Here is a 27,890-nt window from a genome sequence, read left to right as displayed (position 1 = left end):
ACTATTATACCCCAACATTTAGGATAAAGGCTATAGTAGAAAATTAATAAATATTTATGGCATAATGACATGAAAATACATATGATGCAAATGATGACAGGGAATTTAGGCTGCATTTAAGAGAGAATTTTCTGAGCATCAGCAAACATTGGGCTAGGAATAAAGCTAGAAAATCATTTTATATGTAAATACTTAAAAATGGAATATATTTTTATCTACCTAGATCTTCACTGTTCAACACAACAGTGGCATATGCTTATTAACACTTCAGAATGTGGCTAGTCTTGAAATGTGCATTACAGAGACTTAGTTAAAATACATAAATCACTCCATTAATACTCTTAAATTATATATTAGTTATTTGTTGAAATGACATTTTGACTACATTAAATGAAACATGTTCTTATCTTTTTTTTCCTTTTACCTTCAAAATAGTATTACTGGGAAATTCAAGATGTATAGGGCTCATCTTATATTAACTTTCTATTAGACCTTGGTGTTCTGTAATTTGAATGTTTTATGTCTTATCTCAAATATGTGTTGAAAAGTAATCCCCAGTCATAAGAGGTGAGGCTTTGAGGAGTTCCTAAACCATGAGGATCCCACTCCCATAGATGAAATCAGGGCCTCATTAAAAAGCCACAGGCCACTTAGGCCTTGTTCATCCTTGTATTCATCCTGCCATATAAGGACACAAAATCCTTCCCATCCAGAGGACTTCATAACTTGGCAGTAGAGCTATGGATCTGTACCAGACACCAAACACACTAGTGCCTTGACCTTGAATTTCCCAGTCTCCAAAATGTCAAGAAACAAATTTTTGCTTACTTTAAATAACACACTCCATTTTGTTACAGCAGCAGGTTCAAAGACAAGATCCTGTCTAAAGCTAGGCATGACATGACAGGACAAACCATGGACATGTGTGAGATGTGGTAAGGAGTAATAAAAACTTCTTGTGTTAACCCTGTGTTTCTGTTCCCCAGCACCTCTCAGACTCCCAGATGTCCCTGTGCTGTTTTACTACATGGACAAATATTTGCTCAATATATTGCCTCACTTGGCCGCATAGTCTTTACAAACTGAATTCCAAAGGCTCTCCTCATGCTTTTATTTAACCAATATCTTAGTTTGCAAAGTTCAACTTTCTTATTTTTCTGAATTATAAATGGTCAGTCTATTGATAGAAGGCTTGGAACAAATCTTGGTATAACAAGATATTTCTACCCAAAGGAACTAGAGAACAAACAATGCAAGTGGCAATTGTGTTTAAGAATGACACACAAAGTTTTATGAATTTCCTTTGTATCTCTGAAAGCTTCACATACATATGCATGAGAGCGTGTGCGTCCATGCACAACCTCAAACACATGCATGAGACACTTTTAGTACAGTCATTTAAGTTTGGTCATTTCTACACATTCTCTTCCTCTGAAAATTCCAACAAAAGTGACCACAGGATCCATCTTGATTTCTTAGCATCTAACATAGCACAGTGCTTAGCACAACATGAGCACTCAGCAAATCTTTCCTTGAATTCATTGAATGAACATTATTTTCCTTATTCTGGCCATTTCCTGCCTCTAACGTTAACATTTAGTGTGGTGGTTTGAAAGAAAATGCCCTCCATAGGCTTACTACTAGGAGGTGTGGCCTCTGGGAGTAGGTGTGGTGGTATTGGAGGAAGTGTGTCACTGGCGGTAGGCTTGGTAGGCTTTGAGGACTCATATGCTCAAACCAAGCCCAGTGTGGCATTCTCTTCCAGCTGCCTGCCAATCCAGAAGTAGAATTCTCAGCTGCTTCTCCAGTACCATGCTTTTCTGCACACTCACCGCCATGCTTCCCACCATAATGATAATGGACTAAACTTCTGAAACTATAAGTCAGCCACAATTAAATGTTTTCCTTTTTAAGAGTTGCCATGTTTATGGTGTCTCTTCATAGCAATAGAACCCATAACTAAGACACTTAGTATAAGTTCAATTTATAGGATTGTGCATAATGAACTACTATAGTCCAGGGTTTTATTTAATACCATTTCATGAGTATGTATTCTGAATGGATAAATCAAAGATAGAGTCTTCAACTTCCTTATAAAGCCTAGAGTTAATATATAAGCACTTCAAAGTTCCAATATATAATAAACCAACAAATTGTAATCCTTAAACCAAACACTATTCTGCTATACACATACAGGACTGGACAACCAAAATCAGCAATTGATGCCATCTTGGGCAACAGGGTAAGTTTATGAGTAAAACCATTATTCATACGACTTTGTGAATTTATTCCCAAACCTAAGCTATAGTTTAAGATAAGAGACTTGCACTGAAGTACAAAAGCCAAATGATTCATTTAAATGTGAATTCTATAGGTATAATTTAAAAATTACATCAAAATATATACTGAAATTTTTCTTAGATGATCAGATTTTGATGAGTGGAGAAATAAATAACTGCACAGAAATAATGAGCTAGTATGAACAACCTTCATGTTTGACCAGTTTCAGCCGAGCCCTTGCTTCTATGTGAGGACACTCACTGAGAGGCACTGCAGCATCCTCCTAACTGCCAAAGTTCAACAGCATGAGACAGACAAGCAACCTTGATAGTCAGGAGCTCCTGAGAGTGCCTTTGTTTCAACCAAAGTATCTAGTAACATAAACAGTTGAAGGACACAGAAGCAAACAGCCATATTTGGATACTTTGCTAATCAGAGAGCAAAGTGTACCACTGGGCTGGGTCCAAGAGCTGAATGAAATCTGAATATTAACTCCTCAGGTATAAGCTAGAACTTCAGTTTCAGGATTTTTAATTGGATGATTCTCACCAAGGAGTCACAACCTCAAGACAGAGGTTGCTTTGTTTCACAGCATGTTTTTCTTTGACACTGGTAGCCCAGATAGCTGTATTCTCTGCACAATGGAATTTAATCACGAAAGGTAAGTCTGTGTACTTTGTAAACATCAATAGTCAACTAGCATTTATAGATATGAACGGCTAATTTGACCCATTGACACAGCCATTACTATTTCATCTCTAGTGACCACAGACTGCCTTGTTGATAGTCTATAAAAATGTGGATGGAAAATTACAGTCCCATTTCAGTCACTGGCAGTGTATTTTAGGCATCATGGCAGTCACCTCTAACCCTTACATTTTCCCATAAACAAAAGAATTGGCTGTTGAAGCAGATTCAATCAGTTTACACCCATTAGCTGTGCAGTTGAATTCCTTTCTTGTTAAGAACTACAATTTAAGAGCTTGGTGTGATGTCGCAGGTCTTTAATCCCAGCACTTGGGTGACAGAGGCAGGCACATCTCTGAGTTGGAGGCCAGCTTCATCTACAGAGCAAGTTCCAGGACATCGCAGTTATGCCGGGAAACCCTGTCCAGTAAAACAACAACAACAAAAAGAACTACAGTTTACTTTGGTCCCATACAAACTCACAAATCTCCAAGTAACCTGTTGTGAGATGCTAGGGAGCAAGGAAATGAGAGCTATAGTACAAAGAGACATGAAAGAAAAATGAGATTCTATATAGTGATGATAATACATGAAAAAGCTCTGAGAATCATAAATTAATTTAGGACACTTTATAAGTTATAAATTGATTGTTTGAGAATTCAACTCACATTTGTAATAGTATGTTTCTATAAGAAATGTGACCCAAGGCTCCTACAAGCCCTCCTCCCTTTCTTCAGGAGAACTCCAGGAGCATGGTCTAGTGTTTGGCTGTGGATCTCTGCATCTGCTTCCATCAGTTACCGGATAAAGCTTCCCTGATGATAATTAGGGTAGTCACCAATTTGATGACTGTGGAGTAGATGGCAGGTTCAGGCATCTTCTCCACTATTACTAGGAGTTTTAGCTGTCATCATCCTTGTGGATTCCTGGGAGTTTCCCTGACACCAGGTTTCTCTCTAACCTTGAAATGCCCTCCCCGCATCAAGACATCTCTTTCCTTATTCTCCCCCTCCATTCCACTCACAACTGGCGTCCCTTGCCCAGCTTGCCCAACCTGTTCCTTCAAGTTCCCATTCCTCCATCCCCGCACCCTGTCCCCAGTTTACCTAGGAGATCTTTGCTATTTCCCCTTCCCAGAGAAATCCATGCATCCCTCTTTGGGACCTCTTTGTTATCTAGCCTCTCTGGGGTTGTGGATTGTAGCCTTTACTTTATTACTAATATCCACTTATAAGTGAGTACATACTATGTTTTTCTTTCTGAGTCTTGATTACCTCATTCAGGATGATTTCTTCTAGTTCCATCTATTTGCCTGCAAATTTCATGAGGTCATTGTTATTTTTACAGATGAGTAATACTCCATTGTGTATATGTACCACATTTTCCTTATCCATTCTTCAGTTGAGGGGCATCTAGGTTGTTTCCAGATTTTGGCTATTATGAATAATGCTGCTATGAACACAGCTGAGCAAGTGCCCTTGTGGTATGTTCAAACATCCTTTGGGTATATGCCTAAGATTGATATCACTGGGTCTTGCATTAGATTGATTTCCATTTTTCTGAGAAACCACCATGTTGATTTCTAAAGTGACTGTACAAGTTTGCACCCCCACCAGTAGTGGGGGAGAGTTATCCTTACTCCACATCCTCTCCAACACAAGCTGTCAGTGTTTTTGATCTTAGCCCTTCTGACAGGTATAAGATGGTATCTCAGAGTTGCATTTCTCTGATGATTAAGGATGCTGAACAATTATTTAAATGTATTTTGGCCTTTTGAGATTCTTCTGTTGAGAATTCTCTGTTTAGATCTGTATCCAATTTTTTTATTTATTTATTTTTTTTTATTTTTATTTTTTTTTTTTTTATTTTTCGAGACAGGGTTTCTCTGTGTAGCTTTGTGCATTTCCTGGAGCTCACTTGGTAGCCCAGGCTGGCTTCGAACTCACAGAGATCTGCCTGGCTCTGCCTCCCGAGTGCTGGGATTAAAGGCGTGCGCCACCAACGCCTGGCCTGTATCCAATTTTTAATTGGATTATTTGTTTTTTGATGTCTAGTTCTTGAGTTATTTCTATATTTTGGATATCAACCCTATGTCAAATGTAGGGTTGGTGAAGATCTTATTCCTAGTCATTTCCCAGCTACACGACTGTGCATGTGCTGTCCAGCAGACTGGCAAAATGCTTAGTCACTCCAGGACCTCATGTCCTATGTAATCCGTTTGCAACCCGACCGATCACATGAGTATGCATGGCCTAGCTACTCAAGCCCATATAAGCATGCTCAAGGTGTCCTATAAAGGCAGGCTCCATCTGCTCCCTGACCTCTCTTCTGCACCTCCCTTTCCAGTAGGCCTATTTGTACGTTCCCCCTTTCCCTTCCCTAATTAAACTCTTATAGTGGGTTCCATTGTACCTTCTGTTTTCACATGCCCGGTAAATAGCACCACAAATAAATAACACTTTTCCCATTCTGTAGACTGCCATTTTGTCTTTGGACTCAGGGTGAGGGGGTAAGGGGTGGAAGGGCAGGGGTTGGGAGGCCTGGGGGATGGGAGGTGGGGGCGTAGAGTGGGGGGTGGGGGAGTCAGAGACATGATGGTAGAACCCACAGAGAGGGCTGACCTGAGCTCTTAGGAACACATAGCCTCTGAACCAACAGTTAGGAAGCCTGCATGAGACCGACCTAGGCTGTCTGCATGTGTGTGACTGTAGTGTAGCTTGGTCTGTTCGTAAGGCTCCTAGCAGTGAGATCAGGATCTATCCCTGGCACTTAGCTGGATTTTGGGAATCTATTTCCCATGCTGGATTACCTAGCCCAGCCTTGATGCAGAGGAAGGAGCTTGGTCCTACTACAACTTGATGTGCTATGCTTTGTTAAAGCCCATGGCAGGCCTGCTCCTTCCTGAATGGAAATGGAGGAGGAACGGATGGGGAGGCAGGGAATTGGAGGAGAGGAAGGAGGGGAAACTGCGGTTAGTATGTAAAATAAATGGAAAAAATGTTAATTAAATAAAATAAAATTTTTTAAAATGTGACCCAAATGATATTCTGGAATATCAAAAAAGTTAAAATGAAGGGTAGAAGAGATAGTATTTGCCAATTGTTTTTAAAATCAAAGAAATTTATTGATTTACACAGTTAGTAATGCTCTTTGAGCAGATAGTCAATTGAATATAGCATAAAGGCTACTTGTGGCTTTAACAGAATACAAGATGCATGGGTACAAAAGAGTCATAAAATTATCCTGATGAGGGCAAGAATGTGACCAAAGGAGGCAGTTATGGGAGGAATAATTCAAAATAGCTGTTAGAAGTTGAAGGGCAGACAGTTTTCTATGCAAAAATAAATAAATAAAAAAATATTTCTTGAGGTAGAAGAAAATATAAGTTTAGTAAAACCAAGAAGACAATAGATGAAACCTTGCAAGCAATCTGGGCTCAGGGTGGTACTTATGAGTTCATATTAGGATTTTGTTTTAGTCTGAAGACAATTGGAACCATTAAAGGGAAGAATTGGTTCTCATTTGCATTGGAACTCATTGGCAAACTCATCCAAACATCATGTAGAAAAGTTAGAGAAGGATACATTAGAGGTATAGAATGCCAGAAAAATCATAATTCTACTTAGAGATAGAAGGTTTTATGTGCATGAACATAAATATAAGGCCTTGAGAGTTATTTTAGAAATGAATGAAACAGAAACAAAGGAAATAGTACAAAGAATCTAAGAACTGGTTCTTTGAGAGGAAAAAAAGGATCAACAGATCCTTATCCCAACTATCCAGAAAGAAAGAGGAGACCCAAATTAACAGAATCAGAGGTGGTCAGGGAAAAATTATAACAAACTCCAAAGATATCAAAAACAGTATAAGGAATACTTTAAAAATCCTTAGTTAAGCTGAGCGGTAGTGGAGCATGCCTTTAATCCCAGCACTCGGGAGGCAGAGCCAGGCGGATCTCTGTGAGTTCAAGGCCAGCCTGGGCTACCAAGTGAGTTCCAGGAAAGGCGCAAAGCTACACAGAGAAACCCTGTCTTGAAAAACCAAAAAAAAAAAAAAAAATCCTTAGTTAAAAAACAGCCTACGAATTTGAAGGAGAGTGAGGAGCGTTATATGGGAGAACTCAGAGACAGGAATGTGAAGGAAGAAATGTTGTAATTACACTATAATCTTAAAAAAACTCTATGCTCCATTAGGTTAAAAAAAAAAAAACTATAAGAAACTGATGGGTTTCTAGATTCAGCTGAATCACCAAAGATAAACCAAGAAGATGTCAACCAACTGAAAAAGGTTGGGACCAGATGGATTCACAGCAGAATTCTACCAAACTTTCAAAGAAGAAGTACAACTAATATTTCTTAATTGATCTTTTGAAAGAAAGAAACTAAAGAAGTCCTTCCAATTCCTTCTGACAAAGCCAGTATTATATGAATACCAAAGCCAGGTGGAGACACAACAAAAGAGAAGTAAAGTGAGTTTCTATTTTTAAGCTCCAGAAAAGTAGTGGCATCGTTTACCAAGATGATATTAGAGAGGAGGTCCTGCTTGGACAGCAGATGTATAGTTTAATTTGGATGCATGAGTTGAAGGTACCTAGAGAACATACAAAGACTGATATACTGGTAGCCATCTGTGGCTGAAACTCATGAAAGATAATTTGGGTTTTAAATATGAGCTTTCAAACTACATGGACACAAGTTGGAAACATAGAAGAAGAAAACAAATTCCCCTCAGAAACATAAAGATGAAACATAATCAGAACGCTGAAGAGTAGAGAAAGAAGGAATAATGGCAGAATGGTTTTTGGAAAAAAAGGGATGCCATTGATGCAACAAAAAAGGATTTCACAGAAGAGAAAGTGGTCAACGAAGATGATCACCTAAGATGAGGACTGGTAACTATAAGCAAGAGTGAGCTCCTTGGCAGGAACTATCCACTTTGGGAAGAAGGATATGGTGGAACAACTCAGGGCAGGACTGCACTGTAACAGCCTATGATGCAGATGACAGATGAGTAGATGATCCATCTCTTAAGGGGCAAATAAGAGCAATATATGTAATGAGGGTAACCAGGGTTTCAGATGGATGAGGATCTGTTTTATTTTGTTTGGTCCCTTGCCCAGGTTAAGCAGACAGCAAGAAAAAAGAATTATTTGAAGAAATAGGAAAAAAAACTTGAGTAATCCAAAGATGAGAAGAAGTAAAAAGGAAGGAGAGCATGGGATTCAAAGAGCAGGTAGAACAGACTGTATCCTTTATTGGAGGAAAGAAGAAAAGGAACGGGGCTAAGAAAAGAATGGGTGAGGTAGTCCTTTCACTGCTGGGATCAGGAATATTCCTTTTCACGGTCTCCACAGTGTCTGTACCACAACAGAGATGAGCCATCAGCTGAGAAAAGGCAGTGTGCATGAAGTGACAGCACAGAGGGACTAGTGTTGTTGCATGAGTTATTCACATAGGCATGGAGGGCGTCATGACCAATGATATGATTGCAAAGGAAAAACCAAGGCATGAATGGCCTTAATTCATATGCAGAAAGTTTTTGATGAAATAGATATGGTGGCCATGCTGTAATTCCAGAAGCTAAGAGAGCAGCACATTCCACAGCAAGATAGAGGGAGTGGTGAATGTTGCTGGATGGTGCATAGCTCACAGACAGGAAGGTGAAGAAGGAATGGATTGGAACTCCATTGTGGGGTGAATAGTAAATGCCAGACCATTATCTCAGTGCTACAGCCTGATGCTTTGATGATAGCACTATGTCTAGAGATTGAGTATGAACTGAAAGTATTCCTTTCATTTGGCAGTTATCTGATCCAGGTATTATATGGTCCACTGGTTCTGACTGAAAGAATTTTCAGCCTTGAAATCTGTCAATATCAATCTCTCCCATCCATTATTCAAGGCAAAGTCTGTAGTCCTTGAGGAAAAAGTTTTATATGTTATCTGAGGTATTGAGGGATACCACATCCTAAATTCTGCATACCCTGGATGATGGACACATTTAAAATTTAATTAATAAACACATTTCCACTCATATTTCCAGGTTTTTCTTAACATTGAGTGCTTAATTTCAAAGGGGAAGTTTCATTACACAATATTCTAAACTGGTGTCTTATTTATTATGGTTAAGTGCCACCTCACAATCATACCACAAAGGGAAATGTAGCAACAGAGCAAGCAAGGATACACAGGACACACTTCATTCATTACAAACAACAGAAAACTTGAGGGCATTAATATTGTTTCAAAGCAGAAAAGGAAAAAAAATCCTGAACTTTATAGTTGATCAGTTTCACATGTGTAACAAAAATTAAAATGTAATGGTGACAGACTCCTGAAAGCCAGAAGAGAGGATAGGTAGGTGGTGGGTAGATGGATGACAGGAAGACAGACTGATAGAATCAGAAACTTCAATTAATATCCATTAAAATTTGTTCTTTAAAAGTGGAGAGTTCTAAGACTGCATTTGAATATTTAAATAACAACAGAAAAGCAACTGTGATTTAAAAAAAAATGAACAGTTTATTCTGTGCTTGTCTTCAGTGAAGCTTAACATGCTTTACATGTAAGGCCAGACACAACCTCAGAGAATTAAATTGGAGAATCATGAATAAATTAATCTGTTCAAAAACACATAGGAAGAAAGCCTGAGCTTAATAAAATCTCAGTATTTCATGTGAAAGACTGTGATTAAAGCATGCTGAGATTATCCTAGAAGATATTTTTAATTACTTTTAAGTAGTAAAAAATTATAAACTAGACACAAAAGAAAAATGAAGGAAATGAAAGGCTTGAATTCTTTTTAATCTTAGATAAAACCTTACTTATCACAAACATTTTAGCAATCATGATCAGATATGCCTAGTAATTGTCTCTGAGTGAAATAAATGCAGTATTCTCAGGCAAATGAAAATTTAAGCTAGGCTCAACACATGTGCCAAGTTATAGCCATGACCAATCATCTTTAATGATATCAAGGTTAAGAAAGAAGGTAAGGGTGTAAATGGGAAAAAACAGATTGGAGGATACTAAGGAAGCATGGTAATTAAATCTCGAGTCTATCTACAGTGGGCTTGAGATGGGTCCTTAGAGACCCCATTTGTTTCTCATTTATACTACATCTTTCCTTATAAATGTCAGCTAAAAAACAATATCAGCTCTTTCCCCCAGTACCGATGCAGCTGAAGAGCCAATCTGATCATGTGACTCTCTCTAACCAAATGATTATGTTATGTGTTGAGCCGGGTGTTGCAGTCACATCACCTTACAGACTGAAAGTAAAATGATGATACTGTTATTAGAAGAGAAAATAGATTGCTTTGGTAGTTAATTTTGTTTGTCAACTTGATTGGATTGAAAAGTGCTTTAATAGATTAGTTAAGTGAATCTGTAAGGACATTGCCAGGAAGGATTATGTCATGACGATTCTGACCTAAGCAATAGCTTAATCTATTGATAGATTCAAAATCTGAACAACCTGTTGAAAGGTGGTAAGAACTGAAGGGTGGAGCCTTTTTATAAGAGGTAAGTTGGGGAATGTAGCTTTGAAGAACATATTTGGCTCTAACCTCTTTGTGCCTCAATCTGCTTTCTGTTTACTATGATGGTGTTCCACCTTATCACATGCCCCATTTCAACACAGCCAAAGATTATGAACTCAAGCTTCTAGGGATTTTGTCACAATGGTACAAAAGTAACATCCTTGTGGAGGAAACATACTTCAACAGTACTAAACCAACATAGCAGTAACTCTGATTGACATGAAAAGTTAAGGAACTTGGCTAATCTGTAAAGACAAAATGATACCCAACCATGTCCTTGAACGTTCCTCTTGCTGAGGATGAGGTGTCATTATCAACACTGCATTAAGAACACTTGTAAGTGCAAAGAAGAAAAACAAAGCTGATATAATTACAATGTTTTCACCAGAAAGACTTATTAATCTGTGAAGAGCTGGACTCATGATTAACACATAAATCACTAACCCCCATGATTTCAAACAGGGAACCCATGAGTGTCAAAGTTGTGATCTCAAAAGGATTTAGTTGCTCACTGGAAAGCTCTGAACTGCTTTCTTTGTAGTCATAAAAAGAAATTAAAAAGGAATTCATACAGAGACACAAAAATAGTATTATAATGTAATACATTGAATAATGTTTATATTAAAATTATCCAGCTGCTAATGTTGTCTGAGCTGGATGTGGACACCTAATGAGCTTGGGCAGCTACCCAAAAAAACCCATCCAGAGAACTGAACAATCGCTGGAAAGGCAAACACTCAGCATGCGCTTTCTTCAAAGGGTAAGTAGAAACAGCAGGGCCAGGAGCTAATCATAGGGTTTTAGGGAAAAAATGCTACCTTTTTGTTAGCACCTATTCGGAAAACACTAGTGATATTCCCAACCAACTATGCTAAATGTGTAGCGTTATGAGTTAATGGGTAATCACAATAATATATGTGCAATCAAACAGTGATAACATAAAAATGGGTTAAATTTCTCTTACTGATTATGGAACTCTCATTGAAATTCTGTATCTACTAAATCAGTAGTAGTACCATTATTCCTTTACATTTTGCAGTAAATGAATAGAAGCATGCAAGAATGAGGTGAACTGTTTGGTGAACGTTGGAAGTTTTCAGGTAAGTTTGACCTATTTTAAACTCATGTGAAAAACATGGAGTGTTTGTTTATTCTTGGAAAATATATTTATGTCATAGAGATTGATTTTATAGTATTTTAAACATTTTAAAAATGTTATGTATGCATGAATTTATCTGCACTATGTGAGTAGAGGTGCTCATTGAAGCCACGGGACTTCAAATCCCGGGAACTGGAGTTACAGGCTGCTGTGAGCCATTTGATGCTGGTGCTAGGAGCCAAACCCAGATCCTCTGCAAGAACAATGAGTTCTCTTAATCATTGATCAATTTCACTAGAACAAGGCTATTTTTAAAGTATAGCTAAAATACTTATACCTTAGCTATCCTTGCTTACACAGGGTTTTTGAACAATTGAGAAAAGATGTCTATTAAGTATGGGTCCACCCCACTGTACATGCAATTTAGCGAAAAGAAGTTTTTGTGCAAAGACAAAAGGTATTCTCTTCTCTAGAAGACTTTAAGTCGTTAAGAGGGATCAAGTCAGAATCCCTCACCTCCCATATTAGTTAACTTTCCTGATGCTGTGGAGAAACATTCTGACAAAAAACAACGTAAGTAAAGAAGAGCTTGTTTTGGCTCAGTGTTCAACAATAGTGGGTAAATTGAGGCAGCTGGAACTTGAAGCACCTGGCTATGTTGCATCCATAGTGAGAAAGAAGAGGCAATGAATGCTTGTCCTCAGCTCACTTTCTTCTTACACTGTCTAGCATACTAATTCAGAATAGTGCCACCTGTCCAGGTTTTCCTGCCTCAATCAACCCAATCAAGGAAAGCCCACATTGGCATTCCAAGAGGCCCTTCTCCCAGGGGCTTCTAAAACTCATCAAGTTGAAAACTGAGATTAGACATTGGATTCTCTTCACTTCAGTGTTGTTAAATGTCCTTACAGTTAATCTGTTACAATGTTGGTTCATCCCATAAAGCACAAAATAATTATAAAGAACAAGGCAGCAATTATCTTTCTTAATTTTTTTATAGAGTCATTTCCCTATGGTCAGAATCTATTCATAAAAGATTTGATTAATATAATTAGCAGCTGTAATAACCACTTCATAGAATGTTTTTGTTAAAAATTAAGATCTCAAATTATTTTCAACCCATTCTTCCCCACTCATGCTTTACCCCCTGGAGGCTAGGTAACCTAAAATAATTAGAAGGGGAGTCAAAAAATATAATTTGTACACAAAGATTCTCTGGTCTAATCTGATGAAAAATTTCAAATTACAATATAACTACTGTAGAAGTTATTTTTACGTCTTTTTTTGTATTGGTGAAGATTATTTTTGTTTTTCCCCAACAACTTCCAATGGCTGTTGTGATCAACTATAGTCTCTCATTCTAATTCTAAGAGCTGGGATACACTGAGAGCAAGGAAAATGGAGGAAAAACATCAGTGATGAGAAAAACGAATCTCTTTAATCATAAAATGCAAAATGAATTCAATTTGCACAATAGTATTCTGATTTTTCAGCCAAAGGATCATAGAATTCTTTGTGTTTACTTTTCATTAGGAATGAATACTGATCACATTCCCTTCTGGCTCACTAGCAGCTAGGAAATAAGCTTGCTCCTCTTAGCTGTTAGATTCTGTAAGCAGATTCTGCAAGCTGAGGCTTGCTCTGTGCATTGAAGTGGACAGAAGTAGATTGTGAGCCAGCTTTGAGTTTCAGCTTTTGAATAGTTATTCTTATTCTTGGCAGAATTCTTGGGTGAGATGGAGGGATTTAGACTAATAGATGGTTATAGTAACAATAACAGCCGTCATTAATTGACATCCTGCTGCACATCTAACACTTGATAGGCTTTCATAGTTAATTTTCATATCACAATTATTCTAAATCAGCAAAGAAGGTGATTGTATAGGAACGAAGCTAAATCTTGAAAATGTCAGACAACTTACTCATATCCTACAGAGGTACAGGTGTCAGAATGCACTTGGATCAGAAGCCTCAAAAATCAATCTTCCATGACTTCTTGCATATTTACACGGTGATTGAAAGCAATCTATGATACAGAATAGACACATCTACAGTTTTTCTTTCTCACCTAACTAAATATGGTAATTCCAGAGGTACTATACTAAGTTCTATAAACATGTTAGTGGCAAACATGAGTGTGCCCAATGAATAAGATATAAACAGGGAATGTAGATTGCCACTGCCAAACTTATTAGTGTGTCTTATAGCACATTTCTCAGTATTAACTTAGATTTTTTTACATAAATCATATTTTTCTTTAGAACTGATAAGATACAAAGCAAATGCCTCAGCCTTGAAAATTGATTCCAGAAAAAAATTCTAGAAGTGTTTTGGAAAAAGATAGCATCTGAGTGGTTTCTAAAATGGCTACATTGAGAAACTGGGTCAGGTATATTCATTTTCTAAAATCTATCAGATGACTTTAAAGCTGCTTGGATATATAGTGAGTACTTAATCTATTCACCCATCCATTCAGTAGCATGTAGTGTGTATTGACCACTGTGGACACTGGTGATATAGCAGCAACTAAGGTAGGTATAGTCTCTGTCCCTGGAGGACATATAGAGAAAGAGAAAATAAGCAAAACAAACAAAATAGCTACAGATCAGGGGTGAAGGAACTGCTTCTGTAGAACAATAACTAAAGGAGACATTCCATTTTATATGGGGGAAAAACTACTAAAAATTGAAGGATGAAAAGAAGCTAAATATGAAAGTACCAAGACTGCAAAGTCACCAAGACAACAAAGTTACACAAATTTTGGAAACTATATGTAGCTGGTATAGAAGATAGTAAGGATAAAAATCCAGAGCAGTGATAATACCCTACTGCTGATGACACAGCTTGCTTATGTCATTGGACACGGAGATATCAAGCTGATGCTCAGTTGGAAGTGGAAGTTTCACCTCTACTGACTAGCATTTATGTTGGAAAGTACTTTGCATGCTACTGAGAAATAAAAGTAAGCATCAACACTGCCTTGCTACAAACCCTACACTCTACAACAGAGAGCTGCCAGCAAGATGTGTTGGGGCAACTGTGGCACAAATGTTATAGGAGTAACCAACCACTGCTTTATTGGTTATAAGCCCCAATCCATGAGATAGAATCCATACCTGACACTGCTAAAGTGGTCAAGAGTCTGAGACTAAATAGGTCAAAGTCTCTTAAGATAAACTACTACTATTGTTTTTCTAAAGAAACACCAATAAAATGACTCCTAGTGACATTGCTATGCTCATAGATCAGAGCATCACTCAATCCTCATCAGAGAAGCTTCTTCTTACAGTAGGTGGTAATTAATAAAGAGATCTACAACTACACAATGTGCAGATATTAAGAGACTTTGGGACACTAAGGTTTTGTTTTATTTTGTTTTTTTGAGAAAGAGTTTCTCTTTGTAGCCTTGCCCATCCTGGACCACACTGGCCTCAAACTCAGAGATTCGCCTGCCTCTGCCTCCTGGGTGCTGGAATTAGAGGGGTGTGCCACCACTGCCCAGCAGAATAAAGATTGTTTATTTGTTGTTGTTGTTTTGAGACACAGTTTCTGTCCTGGAACTTGCTCTGTAAACCAGGCTGGCCTTGAACTCAGAGATCTGTCTGCCTCTGCCTTTTGAGTGCTGGGGTTAAAGGCATGTGACACCACATCTGGCTGGGGGCACTAAGTCTTAAATGAGATGTCTTTATCAGAACCCTCCCTTTAAGACTCAGTGGTGTATTCTGAAGAGGGGACAGAAAGATTCTAAGCACCAGAGGTTACGGATGAATCTAAAGGAAAACAATGTCTTCCTAACACAACAGGACTAATATACATAGGAACTCACAGGGACAGTAACAACATGCATAAGATCTGCACAGGTTCAATCAAGACAATATTCCATCACTGAGAAGATGTGGACATAAACCAAGAAGCTACTTGCAATTGATACCTGCTTAGAAAATGAAAATTAATTTTTTTCCAGTGGAGAACCACTGGATCTATCAACCCAATTCACAGCTAACACCACACTTAATTCTGAATGACTTAGTGTCAGTAGAGTTGTTAGGATCAGAGGCAAGGCCCTCACAGTCCTAACATGCTAGGCTCAGCCACCCATTCTCAATAGGGCAACTAAAGATACAAATTATAGTGAATAGCAGAGAGGGTAAATACATACACATATTTGTGTGTATTTGTGTGCTTACTTGAAAGAAGAATAAATAGATAGGCTCAACGACTACCACTCAGTCCATCATTCGAGTCCTGACATGAGGCCCAGATGGTAACAAAAGACACCAGGGTGTGCACAGCTAAACAGTCTTGGTTGAGGTGGGGTATTTAGTCACTGCGCATCATTGTTTTAGCTCCAGTTCCTTCTGAATGTTTGCTAATTTTTCAGAAGCTATACAAAATCTCTTTCCAGGATACAAGTTTCTTCTTTCCAGGGAACTGAGGCCCTAGCCTTTTCCATCTCCCAAGATGAGGTCTTAGGAAAATGCCAGTCTTTTGGTGTACATTGTTTCAATACTCTAATTGTCAAAAGGAAGGGTAGATGTGTCTTTTAAAAATACTTTTATTATTGTCAGGATAGTTATCAAAGTCTATTTTTTATAAAAGCTAGCAGCAATTTACCATATTGACTATAGATTTGTTATATATAGTCTTTATTAGAGGTATGCTTGCTCCATCACTTGCTTCTCTATGAATTTTATCATGAAGTTAGGTTTGACTTTATCAAAGGCCTTTTCTGTCCCTCTTGGAATAATCAAGGGATTTATGTCTTTGTATGTCTTCCTGTGGTGTATTACATTGATTGATTTATGTATATAAAATCATTCCTAAATCTCTGAAATAAAGACAACTTGATCATAATGAATTACTTTTATTTTATTAATTAAATTCATTCATTTATTTTACATCTGCACCAAATTTTCCCTTACTTCCTCTACTCCCATTCCCTCTCTCTGCAGCCCACATCCACTCCTCTGTTTCTATTCAGAAAAAAGCAGGCCTCACATGAATGTCAACAAAGCATGGCACATCAAGCTGATGTAGGACTAAGCTCCTCCCCTGTTGAGCAAGGCAACCCAATATAAGGAATAGGTTCTTGGAAGCGAGCCAAAGCATTAGGGACAGGCCCTGATTCCACCACTGTGAGTCCAACAAGTAGATCATGCTGTACAACTGTCACACATATATAGAGGGCCTAGGAAGGCTCTCCAGCGGTTGGTCCAGAGTCTGTGAGCTCCTATGAATCCAGGTTAGTTGTTTCTGTGGGTTCCCTGGTGATAACCTTGACCCTCCTGGCTCAGGCAATCCTTCCTCCATCTCTTCAACAGGATTCCCTGAGCTTGGCCTAGTATTTAGCTGTGGATCTCTGAATCTTTTTCCATCAATCACTGGATGAAGGCTCTCTGATGACAATTGGAGTAGTTACCAATCTGATTACAGGAGGTGACCAGTTTAGGCTATCTCTCCACTATTGCTAGGAATCTTAGATGGGGACATCCTTGTAGATTTGTGAGAGTTTCCCTTGTACCAGGTTTCTACCTGACCCCCAAATGTCCCCCACTTCAAGACATCTCTTTCATTACTCTCCCCCTCCATCCATCCCTTCCAACCCAATCCTTCATGTTCCCATCCCCACTAGCCCCCAGTCTACCCAGGAGATCTCTTCTACTTCCCCTTCCCAGAGAAATACATTCATCCCATCCCCCTTTAAGCCCTCCTTCTTACCTAGCCTCTCTGGAGCTGTGGATTGTAGTATAGTTATACTTTACAGCTGATATCCATTTATGAGTGAGTACAAATCATGTTTGTCTTTCTGGGTCTGGGTTACCTTACTCAGGATAATTTTTTTTTTAGTTCCATCCATTTGCTTTCAAATATCCTGATGTCATTGTTTTAAATAGCTGAGTAATACTCCATTTTGACAGCTTATGCTGGAGAGGATTTGGAGCAAGGAGAACACTCCAGCATATCTCTGCTGATTCATCACATTCTCATATTTAATTAGTTGAACACACCTATCAGGTTGAACCACATGATTTCTTATTTCTATAGATTCAAGATGGCTGATTTGCAGTAATTTCATATGATTCCATCTAATATTCATGCCTTCTATGGATTTTATATCAAAATTTACAAGATATATATATATATGTATATATATATATATATATATATTAAACTTAACTTTGTTAAGATATGAATGGTCATATAGAGTACTAACTAATTCTAGAAAAAAGGCTTCAATTAGCTGCATATATGTGTCTTTGTGTTCGAGTTTCTTATCAGTTTTCTGCAGGAAATCACAGCCAGGCCTAACATCAACTGAAGTCTCCAGGAAGAAGATGGGGCCCCACAAAAACAACAATTCCACGTGGCAATAATAATATCACTAAGCTGATAAACATCATCTACAGATCAGCTTTGAACTACAAAGTGCTCAGAGCAATTTTGAGAGGGCTAGCTGAGATGATCCAGTCTCAAAGACTACTTGAATAAGGACTTGAGATAAACCCTGAACTTTGGCATTATACACAGACTGGATAATAAAGGATATAGTTACCTTTCCTAGAATTTGACAATTAACCTAAAATTTTTCTTTTCAGGATAAAGATACGTTCACCCATACCCAGCAGGAAGCAATTTTAAGAATATGACGCCCACATTCCCAAAGAGGTGCTGTGGGGTGGGTGGGTTTTTTGGTCTTTTTAATGGGTTTTGGGTCTGGGATAATTTTCATTGTTTAGGGGGGTTGGTTACAAGTTGTTGTCAAGGGTAAGGAAAAAGGCTAAGCAAAGGAGATTAGATTTAAGGTTCTTGTTTTTTTTTTAAAAAAAAAGGAAAGAAAAAGACAATTACTAGTTTTAAATACTTTACATTGGATTGGATTGTTTTATATTGTATAAAATTATATATATTGAAATTGATATTGTTAGAAAATGCTATATGTATATTTCTAATTGTACTTATACCATTCATTTAACAATGTAATGCAATTTTCTTATTCTTGAATGTTATTATTATCAACTATTAGGATATAAAGAAATGAAAGTTAGTAGTTAGACATAATAGAACTTGTAGTCATATAAGGTATGTTTTAAAAATTGAGCAGATATATTTTAGATAGACAGGTCATCTTCAATCCCTCCAGAGATCTACAGAATATGGCATTTAAAATGTTTTAATAACTTAGAAAATTTTTCTTTTTTGTTATGACTATGAGACATGTGGACTCCTGGCAGTACCAATCTACTTCAGAGAAAATATGGGCATTGAAGAAACTGCATATGGAGTTAACTTTCTTTTTTTTTTTTTTTTTTTTTTTTTTTTTTTTTTTTTTGCATTTTTTTTTTTTTATTTAAAAAAGCCCATGATTCTTTGGAAGTGACACAAGATCGGTTTCCAGGGATCAGACCTTCGTTCCCACAACATCTGAAAATCACCCAAGCGAAGGGCTCCTGCTCTCCCCACCCAGATTCACGGTCGGCACCTAGACATGAAATGTTCACTTCTGAAAAATGGGAGGAGTGTGTGTGCTCAGTGGCAGCCCGCTGTCCAGTGTCCCCTTCCCCCTGACCAGAGAGTGGGCTTGAGCCTGTAGGCCTGGCTCATCTCAGTGTCATCTCTGTGCCATCAGAACCAGCTGCTGGTGACGCCCTCTGGGCCTTCCCCTCCCCTACTTGTGAATTGGGAGTGACCCGGTGTGCACAGAGGGAGCAGACGGGCCAGGGCTGGCACTCACTTTATGTTCTGGGACATAATTCGAACTGGTCACATTTTTCAGAAGAAAGAAAAAGAACAAAAGAATAGGACTGCCTGTTCTCTGCTGGCGGAGCGGAGCGGAACCCAGGGATAAGGCTGGTGTGGGAGGGGAACGGAAGATATGAACACGACCCAGTCAGAAAAAGCAAGCCCTCTATGAGTACAGGCCTACATCCCCGGCAAAGAAAGGTCCCTCACTACACAGGGTGCTGAGGAGAGAAAGCCCACGGCCAGCACCTGGCTGGCATTTAAATACGAAGAGAACACCCCACTTTCCCTTCAAACGCCAGGAAGCTTGATGCAGCCTATCTGGCCCAAGTGACCAGGTTCATCTTTCTAATTCTGCTTCCAAGCCACCGAGGTTTATCTTTACAAAAAAGAAAGAAAGAAAGGAAGGAAGGAAGGAAGGAAGGAAGGAAGGAAGGAAGGAAGGAAGGAAGAAAGAAAAAGAAAAGAATCCTTTTGTTTTTTCAGTATGACCAGAGCTTAGATTTTTCTGTGTACTTCTAAACTGATAAGAACTGACAAGGGGTCTTACCAGAGACCTAAGAAAATAAGACATAATTTTTTTTTTTCTTTTAGAGACAGGCTCTTGCTAAGTAGCCCAGGCTGGCCTTGAACTCAGGCTACCCTCCCTGCCTTACCCTGCCTCACTGCACCACCACGCCCAGCTAACATGAGGCGTTTTCATTTTCAAACAAAAGATGGCCGCGTCCTAAAACTAGGGAGAATGCGATACTGTGACGATACTTTTGGCACCCCAACTCAGCTGTCTGGGATCTCCAGGTCCCAGAGCGGGTGGCTGTCATGGTTCGGGGGGGGGGGGGGATTCTCAAAGCTCCTGCCGAAGTTAGCAGATCTACCACACAAAGGTGACTCCTCCACCAGCCGCTGACACACAGACATCTGTCCCACGTGAAGAAGTGGCGGTGAACGCAGCTGTGGAGAGCGGAGCCAGGCTGGAGCCACCCCTGGCCTCACGCTCCGCAGCGGCGGCTCTGTCGGCCGGCTCACAGCAAGCAGCACCGCTCTCGGAAACTCTTCTTGCTCTTGCTGCTCTTCCTGCCGTTCTTGTCCTTGTTTTCCGACATCTTCTTTGCTCGGATTTCTCTCATCAGATCAAAGAAGACCTTATCCACATTGGCACGGGTCTTCGCTGAGGTCTCCACGTACTGCACACCCCACTCTTCCGCTTTGCCCCGGGCCTCATCCACCGGCACCTGCCTCCGCTCCTCCAGGTCAGACTTGTTGCCCACAACCAACAGTGGGATTTTATCTTCCTCGGCCTTAACTCGGAGGATCTGCTCCCTGAACTCGGCTGTGGCAGTGAAGGACTCGTGCTCTGTGATGGAGAACACAAGCAGGAAGCCCTCCCCGCTGCGGAAGTAATTGTCTCTGATGGCCGCATAGTCCTCCTGGCCGGCTGTGTCCAGAATGTCTATCTGGACCTCTTCTCCGTCGAGGACCACCTTCTTTCTGTAACTGTCGGCTTTGGTGGGTTCATAGTCTTCTACAAACTCGTCATACATGAACTGAAGCGTCAGCGCCGACTTGCCGACCCCTCCACTGCCAACCATGATGACCTTGTGAAGTGCCAGGGAGCCCTGGCTCTTGCCCTTGTTGGCGGCCATCCTGCGGGTCTGAGGCGATGACACACGGACAGGCGGCCCGGATGCAGAGCTGGGGGACCCGTCCCACCGCGGCTCTGGCCGTGCGCACACACAGACTCGCCGCTCTCACGCGCGCCCCTGGAGTTAACTTTCATTGTGGCAAAAGTTAGCCATTGGACAACAAAGTATCCTTGAATCAACTGCTGACAAACAGGGCAGACAGGACATGAAACAAAGGACTACTGATTCTTGCCAAAACAAGTGCAGTTATGGCTTTACCAAAAGGCATATTCTGAGGCCAGGATAATATGGCACCATCCCTGAAGTGGCCTTCTCAATCCGGAAAAGGTACAGTGCCCTTTTCTTCGAAGGCAGCTGAACAGGAAGTGGGCCGATGGCTTCTGATGTGCAATGGAACAGCAGCTGAAACAGTTATTCTTGAAGAGTAACTAAGCTCACACCTCTCAATAGTAGACTGGCATTTAATAGAGGGATGTGAAGAAGAACAGGATGCTGAGATGAAGCCATATATACACAGCCAAGAAGAATGGACAGCTGAATTAAAAAAAAAAAAAATCAACAATTTCCAGAATTTAAAATCCTGAATCATGACAGGACACTAGTGGAATTCAGGTGTTTCTGGTACATGGATTGCTCTCACCCAATGTGAGCTCGAACTATTGACCTTGTGTACTTCCTACTTCACAAATGAGTCTGTCAGATACGCTAAGCTTATAGGCTGAAGAGATAATGCCCCAACACTGTGGAGAAACCTCAGGTGACTGTTCAAGCAGCTGGCTGTTTCTGTCAACTCACATTTTTTTTTTTTTGGAAGTTGCTTGCATGTAGTTCCTGTTTTTATTTTTTATTAGGTAATATTATTATTTTCTCACTTGGATCTCTGAGGGAGTTGAAGATTAGTTAGTTATAGTTGAAGATTAATTAGGATAGAAAGTGAATTAGATACATTTTGGACTTACCAAAATAGGATAGATAATGGAATTATTTTCTCTGAATTTTTCAAATACAAATGGACTAGACATTGTTTAGGTATTTATTACTTGTATATATTGTATATAGTTATTGTACTTTTGTATATAGTTTTTTTATGTTAGTTACAGCCTTTTTTCTTTTTTCTTTTTATTAAAAAAGAAAAGGGGAAATATGGTGATAATTTATTTGTACTAAAATGTTATTTGTATGTTAAAAAATAAAGTTGGCCAGGGGTCAGAGCTATTAGCAAGCCATAGGAAAGCTGGGTGGTGGTGATGCACACCTTTAATCCCAGCACTTGGTAGGCAGAGCTAGGTAGATCTCTGTGTGTTCAAGGATACAGCCAGCATTGGAGACACATGCCTTTAATCTCAATACCAACCATAGAAGACATGGAGGTCTGTACAGACAGGCAGTGACCAGGATACATGGGTTTACAACCAATGAGAAGGCAGAACAGAAACTCTATTAAAAAAAAAAAAAGACAGACACAGGAAGTAGGTATCTTTCGGAGAGGTAGGACCACCGTGAGAGGAAGGGTAAGGTTTTTAGCTCTGACCTCTTGGCTTTCTTCTTTGCATTTGTTCTGTGTTTCTTATTTAATGAGACAGTTGGTTACATCTACAAGCTTGCTTCTTAGATCCATCTGATTGGAAAATCTTTTCCCAATCCTTTACTCTGAGGTAGTGTCTGTCTTTGAAGTTGAGGTATGTTTCTTGTATGCAGGATCCTGGTTTTTGTATCCATTCCATTAGCCTGTGTCTTTTTATTGGCAATTTGAGTCCATTGATATTAAGATGTGTTATTCACCAGTGATTATTAATTCCTGTAAGTTTTTGGGTTTTGTTGGTGGTAATGATAGTGTGTGTGTTTCCCTTCTTTGGGTTTTCTGTAGTGAGATTATCTATTGCCTATGTTTTCACAGATGTAACTGAGTTCCTTGGGTTGGAGTTTTCCTTCTGTGTACTTTCTGCAGTGCTGCATTTGTGAATGGATCTTGTTTAAATCTGATTTTGGCATGAAATATCTTGTTTTTTTCTGTCTATGCTGATTGGAAGTTTTGCTGGGTATAGTAGTCTGGGCTCGCATCCAAGGTCCCTTAGTGTCTGCAAAACAACTGTCCAGGACCTTCTGCTTTTTTGATTCTCTTTTGAGAAGTCAGGTATAATTCTGATATGTCTGCCTTTATATGTTATTTGGCCTTTTTCCTGTGTAGTTCTTAAATTTTTTTTGTATGTTTAGTGTTTTGATTATTATGTGGCAAGGGGAATTTTTTTTTTGGTCCAGTCTATTTGGTGTTCTGTAAGTTTCTTGTACCTTTATAGGCATGTTTTTCTTTAGGTTGGGAAGGCTTTCTTCTGTGATTTTGTTGAATATATTTTTTTGTGCCTTTCAGCTGGGATTCTTCTCCTATTATTCTTAAGGTTGGTCTTTTCATGGTGTCCCTGATTTCCTGGATGTTTTGTGTTAGGAATTTACTGAATCTAATGTTTTCTCTAACTGATGAATCTATTTCCTCTATTGCATCCCCTGCAACCCCTGAGATTTTTCGCTTCTATTTCTTGTATTCTGTTGGTGGTGCTTGTATCTATGGTTTCTGTTTGCTTCTGAAGATTTCTCATTTCCAGAATTCCCTCAGTTTGTGTTTATTGTTTCTGTTTCAATTTTCAAGTATTGAATCATTTCCTTCACCTGTTTGTTTTTTCAATGCATTCTTTGCTTTCTTTAAGAGATTTATTGATTTCTTCCATTTTTTTTTCCTTTTCCTCAATTTCTTTAAGGGACATTTTCATTTCCTCTTTAAGAGCCTCTATCATTTTCATAAAGTAATATTAAAGTTCATTTTCTTGTGTTTCAGCTGCATTGGAATGTTCAGGTTTTGCTGTTGTAGGGTCATTGGTTTCTGGTGGTGTCATATTGATCTTATATTTTTACACCAGTGGTTACTCATCTTTTCTTCCAACTGGTATGGCTTGTGCCTGTGCCTGTTCTTCCATCTGTTGGTTTTTTTGTTTTGTTTTGTTTTTTTGTTTTGTTTTGTTTTCCTGGTGTGGTTAGTGCCTATGCCTGTGTAGTTTGCTGGAGTTGAGGGTGAGGACAGACCATAGGGAGGATGTTCAGGTGCTTGGGGTTGGGTCGCAGAGTGGATTTTGGTAGGACAGCATCCAGTGGGGGGTGGGGGTAGGGGTGGGGGCACAACCTGAAGGCCGATATCCCACTTGCAGCAGAGCAGTGGAGTTCCACCAGAGGTGGGGGCAGGGTCCAGCTACCTTGGTGATGCTGGGATGGAAGGGGAAGAGCCACAGAAAGTTTCCTGGGGTTTCCTTAGGGTCTAAACTTTGAGACATTCCAGCTGAGACACCAGTCATTCACCTGTTTTTCCAACTGGTGTGGTTTGTGCCTATGCCTATGTTGTCAGCTGGGGTTGTGGGGAGGGCTGGCCACAGAGAAGATGTTCATGTGTTTGGGATTGGGTGGCAGAGTGGGTCTTGGCAGGACAACGTCCAGTGGGTGGTGGGGGTTGGGGTGAATCCTGGAGGCAGGTATCTTACCTGCCTGTTGGTTGCACTAGATGGTATTAATGTGCTTTATGGTAGAATTTCTTATGCTCTTCTGGCCAGTACTGTATTTTTAAGTTTCCATTAATCTACCAATATAATTAAACTATGAGGTTTCACATCAAAATTGAGATTGTCATTTCTCTTTTTAAATGGTGAAATATTTGCAGTGGGTCTAGGGCCAGCATTGGATGAAAGAATATTGGTTACTGTGTGAGAACAAGATGTCAACTGATGCAAAAACAATCTCAATAATCAAGATAAACCTTTTGATGCATTATTTGAAGAATCAGAGTTAGTGCAGAAAAAGCTGTAGCAAAAAAAAAAAAGTCTTAAAGGGGAGAAGCCATTGTTTGCCTCTTCTGCTCCTCCCTCCTGCTCCTCCATTATTGTATGGGTATAATGGGAATAATTATTTCTAATCAACTTTCTGCTCTGCCACCAACTACCCATCTACTCTATCACTGGCCAGGTTAATGAAAGTTTAGAAGGATACAAAAGCAGACTGGACAATACAGATACTTCTTTTTTTCTCTATATGTGCATTTGTGGTGTACATGGGTGGTGCACATTCATGTGTATGTGTACAGGTTACGGGGGCTCAAGTTTGATGTTTGGAATGTTATTCTGTATTCTTTAAGGCAGAGTCTCTCCACAAAACCTAGATTTTGCCAAGTCAGTTTTGTTAACAAGTTTGCTTTAGTGATTTATCCCCTGTCTCTCCATTCTGAGGCTACAAATTTAAGTGGGCTGCCATACCAACTGAGCATTTACATGGGTTCTAAGGATATAAACTCTAGGCTTCATGCTTATATGACAAGAATTTTAACCATTTAGCAATTTTCTAAGTCCCAAAATAGAGATTTTCTATATATCAACTTTATAAGATTTTTTAACAACCCTTTCAACTTAGAAAAATATGGGGTATATCTTAATAAGCATATATAGACATACACAATATTTTTTTTAATCTTGGGTTCCAATATGCCTACCTTGGCAATGTCTAGAGACAGAGTGCAATTCAGAAGAGGTAGATGGAATCTTTTAGATCTATGCATACTTCCCAAGCAGAAAAGTTGTGATTTGTATATGCAATGTCCTGCCATGGTGTCTTCACTGAAGACTAGGTCCCCAGCTGGTACTGTGGATATCGATCTTTCTGTATGCTGTGAATGGGTTGCTCTGATTGATTGATAAATAAAATGCTGATTGGCCGGTATCCAAGCAGCAAGTATAGTATAGGTGGGAGAGGAGAGAGGAGAATTCTGGGAAGTGGAAGGCTGAGTCAAGAGACGCTGCCAGCTGCCACCATGAGAAGTAAGATGTAAACTACCAGTAAGCCACAAGCCACATGGCAACTTATAGATTAATAGAAATGGGTTAATTTAAGATATAAGAACTAGATAGCAAGAAGCCTAAGCCACTAGGCCAAACAGTTTAAATAATATAAGCATCTGTGTGTTTATGTGGGTCTGAGTGGCTGCGGGCCCAGGCGGGACTAGAGACAACTCCAGCTACAAGCTGGTGATAATGTTTTGGAGATGAAGGACATTTTTAGGGGTGGATCATGGCTATAGGAAGTAGGTCATTGGGAGCCTGCCTTTGAAGATGATACCTGGTTCCTGGTCTCTCCTTCTGTCTGTGTTTCCAGAACTTCATGCATTTTGTAGCTTCTGTCACATACTCTACTCAACCATGGGCCAAGAAGCAATGGAGTCAAAGACTCTGGACTAAAACTTCTGAAACCATAAACCATAAACCAAAATAAATAATATCTCATTTCTTTTGCCACAGTGAGAAGTTCTAACTAATCAGTCTCCATTCAATGTGTTTCATTCACCTGGCTTCACTTGCTTTTCTTCTGCTCATTTTTTAACAATACTGAGCTCTATAACTTTAAACTGGACCTGTTTCTCTGCCTCCTGCCCAGGGGATAAATTGCAGATAAATGTCCTCTGTAAGCCTCTACTTTTCCTCTAAGCAGCATATTTAAACATAGCACTCCCTACTTGATATTCTACCAAAATGACTAGTTTGGTTGGTAAATAGATCTACTCAGAGAAACTTATGATTCTGTTCTTCCCAAACTCATTTCATGTTCCTGTTCTCTGCATTTCAATAGATAGCAATTTTGAGATTAAATATCTAAAAGTCCTCTGTATTTAATTTTACCCTTGCCATGAGACCAGTAAGTACTAATCACTATTTTTTTTAAATATGGTCTACACACTTTTTCTCATCTCTACTGCTATCTCTATGTATTAAGTGTCCTTCCTCTTTCTAAATAAGTCAAAGCCTTTAGATTGGTCATTTGGTGTGAACTCCATTTTCTGCCCCTCTCTAAATGTTTACCATTTAGCAGACAAGCTTACCATCTCTCTAAAATTCATAATGATGAATATTGTAGCAGATACCTGTAATCTCTTGACCCCAAACAAAACAAAACAAAACAAAACAAAACAAAACAAAACAAAACAAAACAAAACAAAAACTGAAGAGGACTGCAAGCTCTAAGGAAGCCTTGACTACACAGCAAGAGTCTGCCTTAAACAAAAACCAAACTCTCTCTCTCTCTCTCTCTCTCTCTCTCTCTCTCTCTCTCTCTCTCTCTCTCTCTCTCTCTGTGTGTGTGTGTGTGTGTGTGTGTGTGTGTGTGTGTGGTTATTCTATATCTTCCTCTACTGTAAAACATTATTTTCCTGATATTTTGTTTCAATTACATTAAAATCTATACTTTTTACAATCACCTCAAAACCATACACTATGGTCCAAAATTATCCTACTCCAATTCTGGCTGCTATATTCTCAGGAACACTCTAGGTAAAAATCTCTCCTAAAGTTATTTTGTTTTACATTTTTCTTGACTTGAAATGATATCTTACAGTTTCTTAAAGGAATAGTTGTGTCTCACCTATCAGATATTAACTTTCTTTCAATTCCACACAGCCTTCTCTCATCAGCTTGTGCATAAGTGCTCCCCTGGCCACTCTTTTTCATATTGCCTCCATCTTGGAAAATTACCTTGGTAACTTCCTTACTCTTCCACTTATATGATATTCACTAATATATTCTTAGTAAGAAGAGATATTCAATAAATATTTTCTGAGTGAAGGTCAAGATCATGAATGAGTAAATGCCAATAAGAAACATTATGCCCTTAGCTTTATATCGCCCAAAGGTCTTCATAAAGAGTACTGTTCGTTCTCAGACACATGTGAACTATCTGAATTAAAACCTGGATTTGTTATTTTAAACAGTTATTCCCATAAGCTTATTGCATATCCAAATATTTCAATTTGGAGAACACACAAATCTTTACTGTAAAACCAAATTGAAACAGTGTCTGGATCATGGAAAACAACCCTAGAATA

The 27,890-nt window shown here is 39.1% G+C and overlaps 1 protein-coding gene and 1 long non-coding RNA gene across 2 annotated transcripts in view; both read right to left on the bottom strand.

Annotated features, from left to right (window-relative positions):
* The window catches only part of LOC119088546, a 72,330-nt gene that overhangs the window by 36,057 nt on the left and 8,383 nt on the right, over nt 1-27,890 (bottom strand). The gene's annotated exons all lie outside the window — the stretch shown is intronic.
* LOC114680725 (ras-related protein Ral-B) lies at nt 19,935-21,124 on the bottom strand. Its single transcript, XM_028853833.2, has one exon. It carries the CDS (start codon nt 20,987-20,989, stop codon nt 20,369-20,371), a length of 621 nt encoding a protein of 206 aa, XP_028709666.1. The 5' UTR covers nt 20,990-21,124; the 3' UTR covers nt 19,935-20,368.

The sequence above is a fragment of the Peromyscus leucopus genome, chromosome 9 (assembly GCF_004664715.2).
Source record: "Peromyscus leucopus breed LL Stock chromosome 9, UCI_PerLeu_2.1, whole genome shotgun sequence".
NCBI lineage: Eukaryota > Metazoa > Chordata > Mammalia > Rodentia > Cricetidae > Peromyscus > Peromyscus leucopus.
This window is presented reverse-complemented; position numbering and strand designations above follow the sequence as displayed.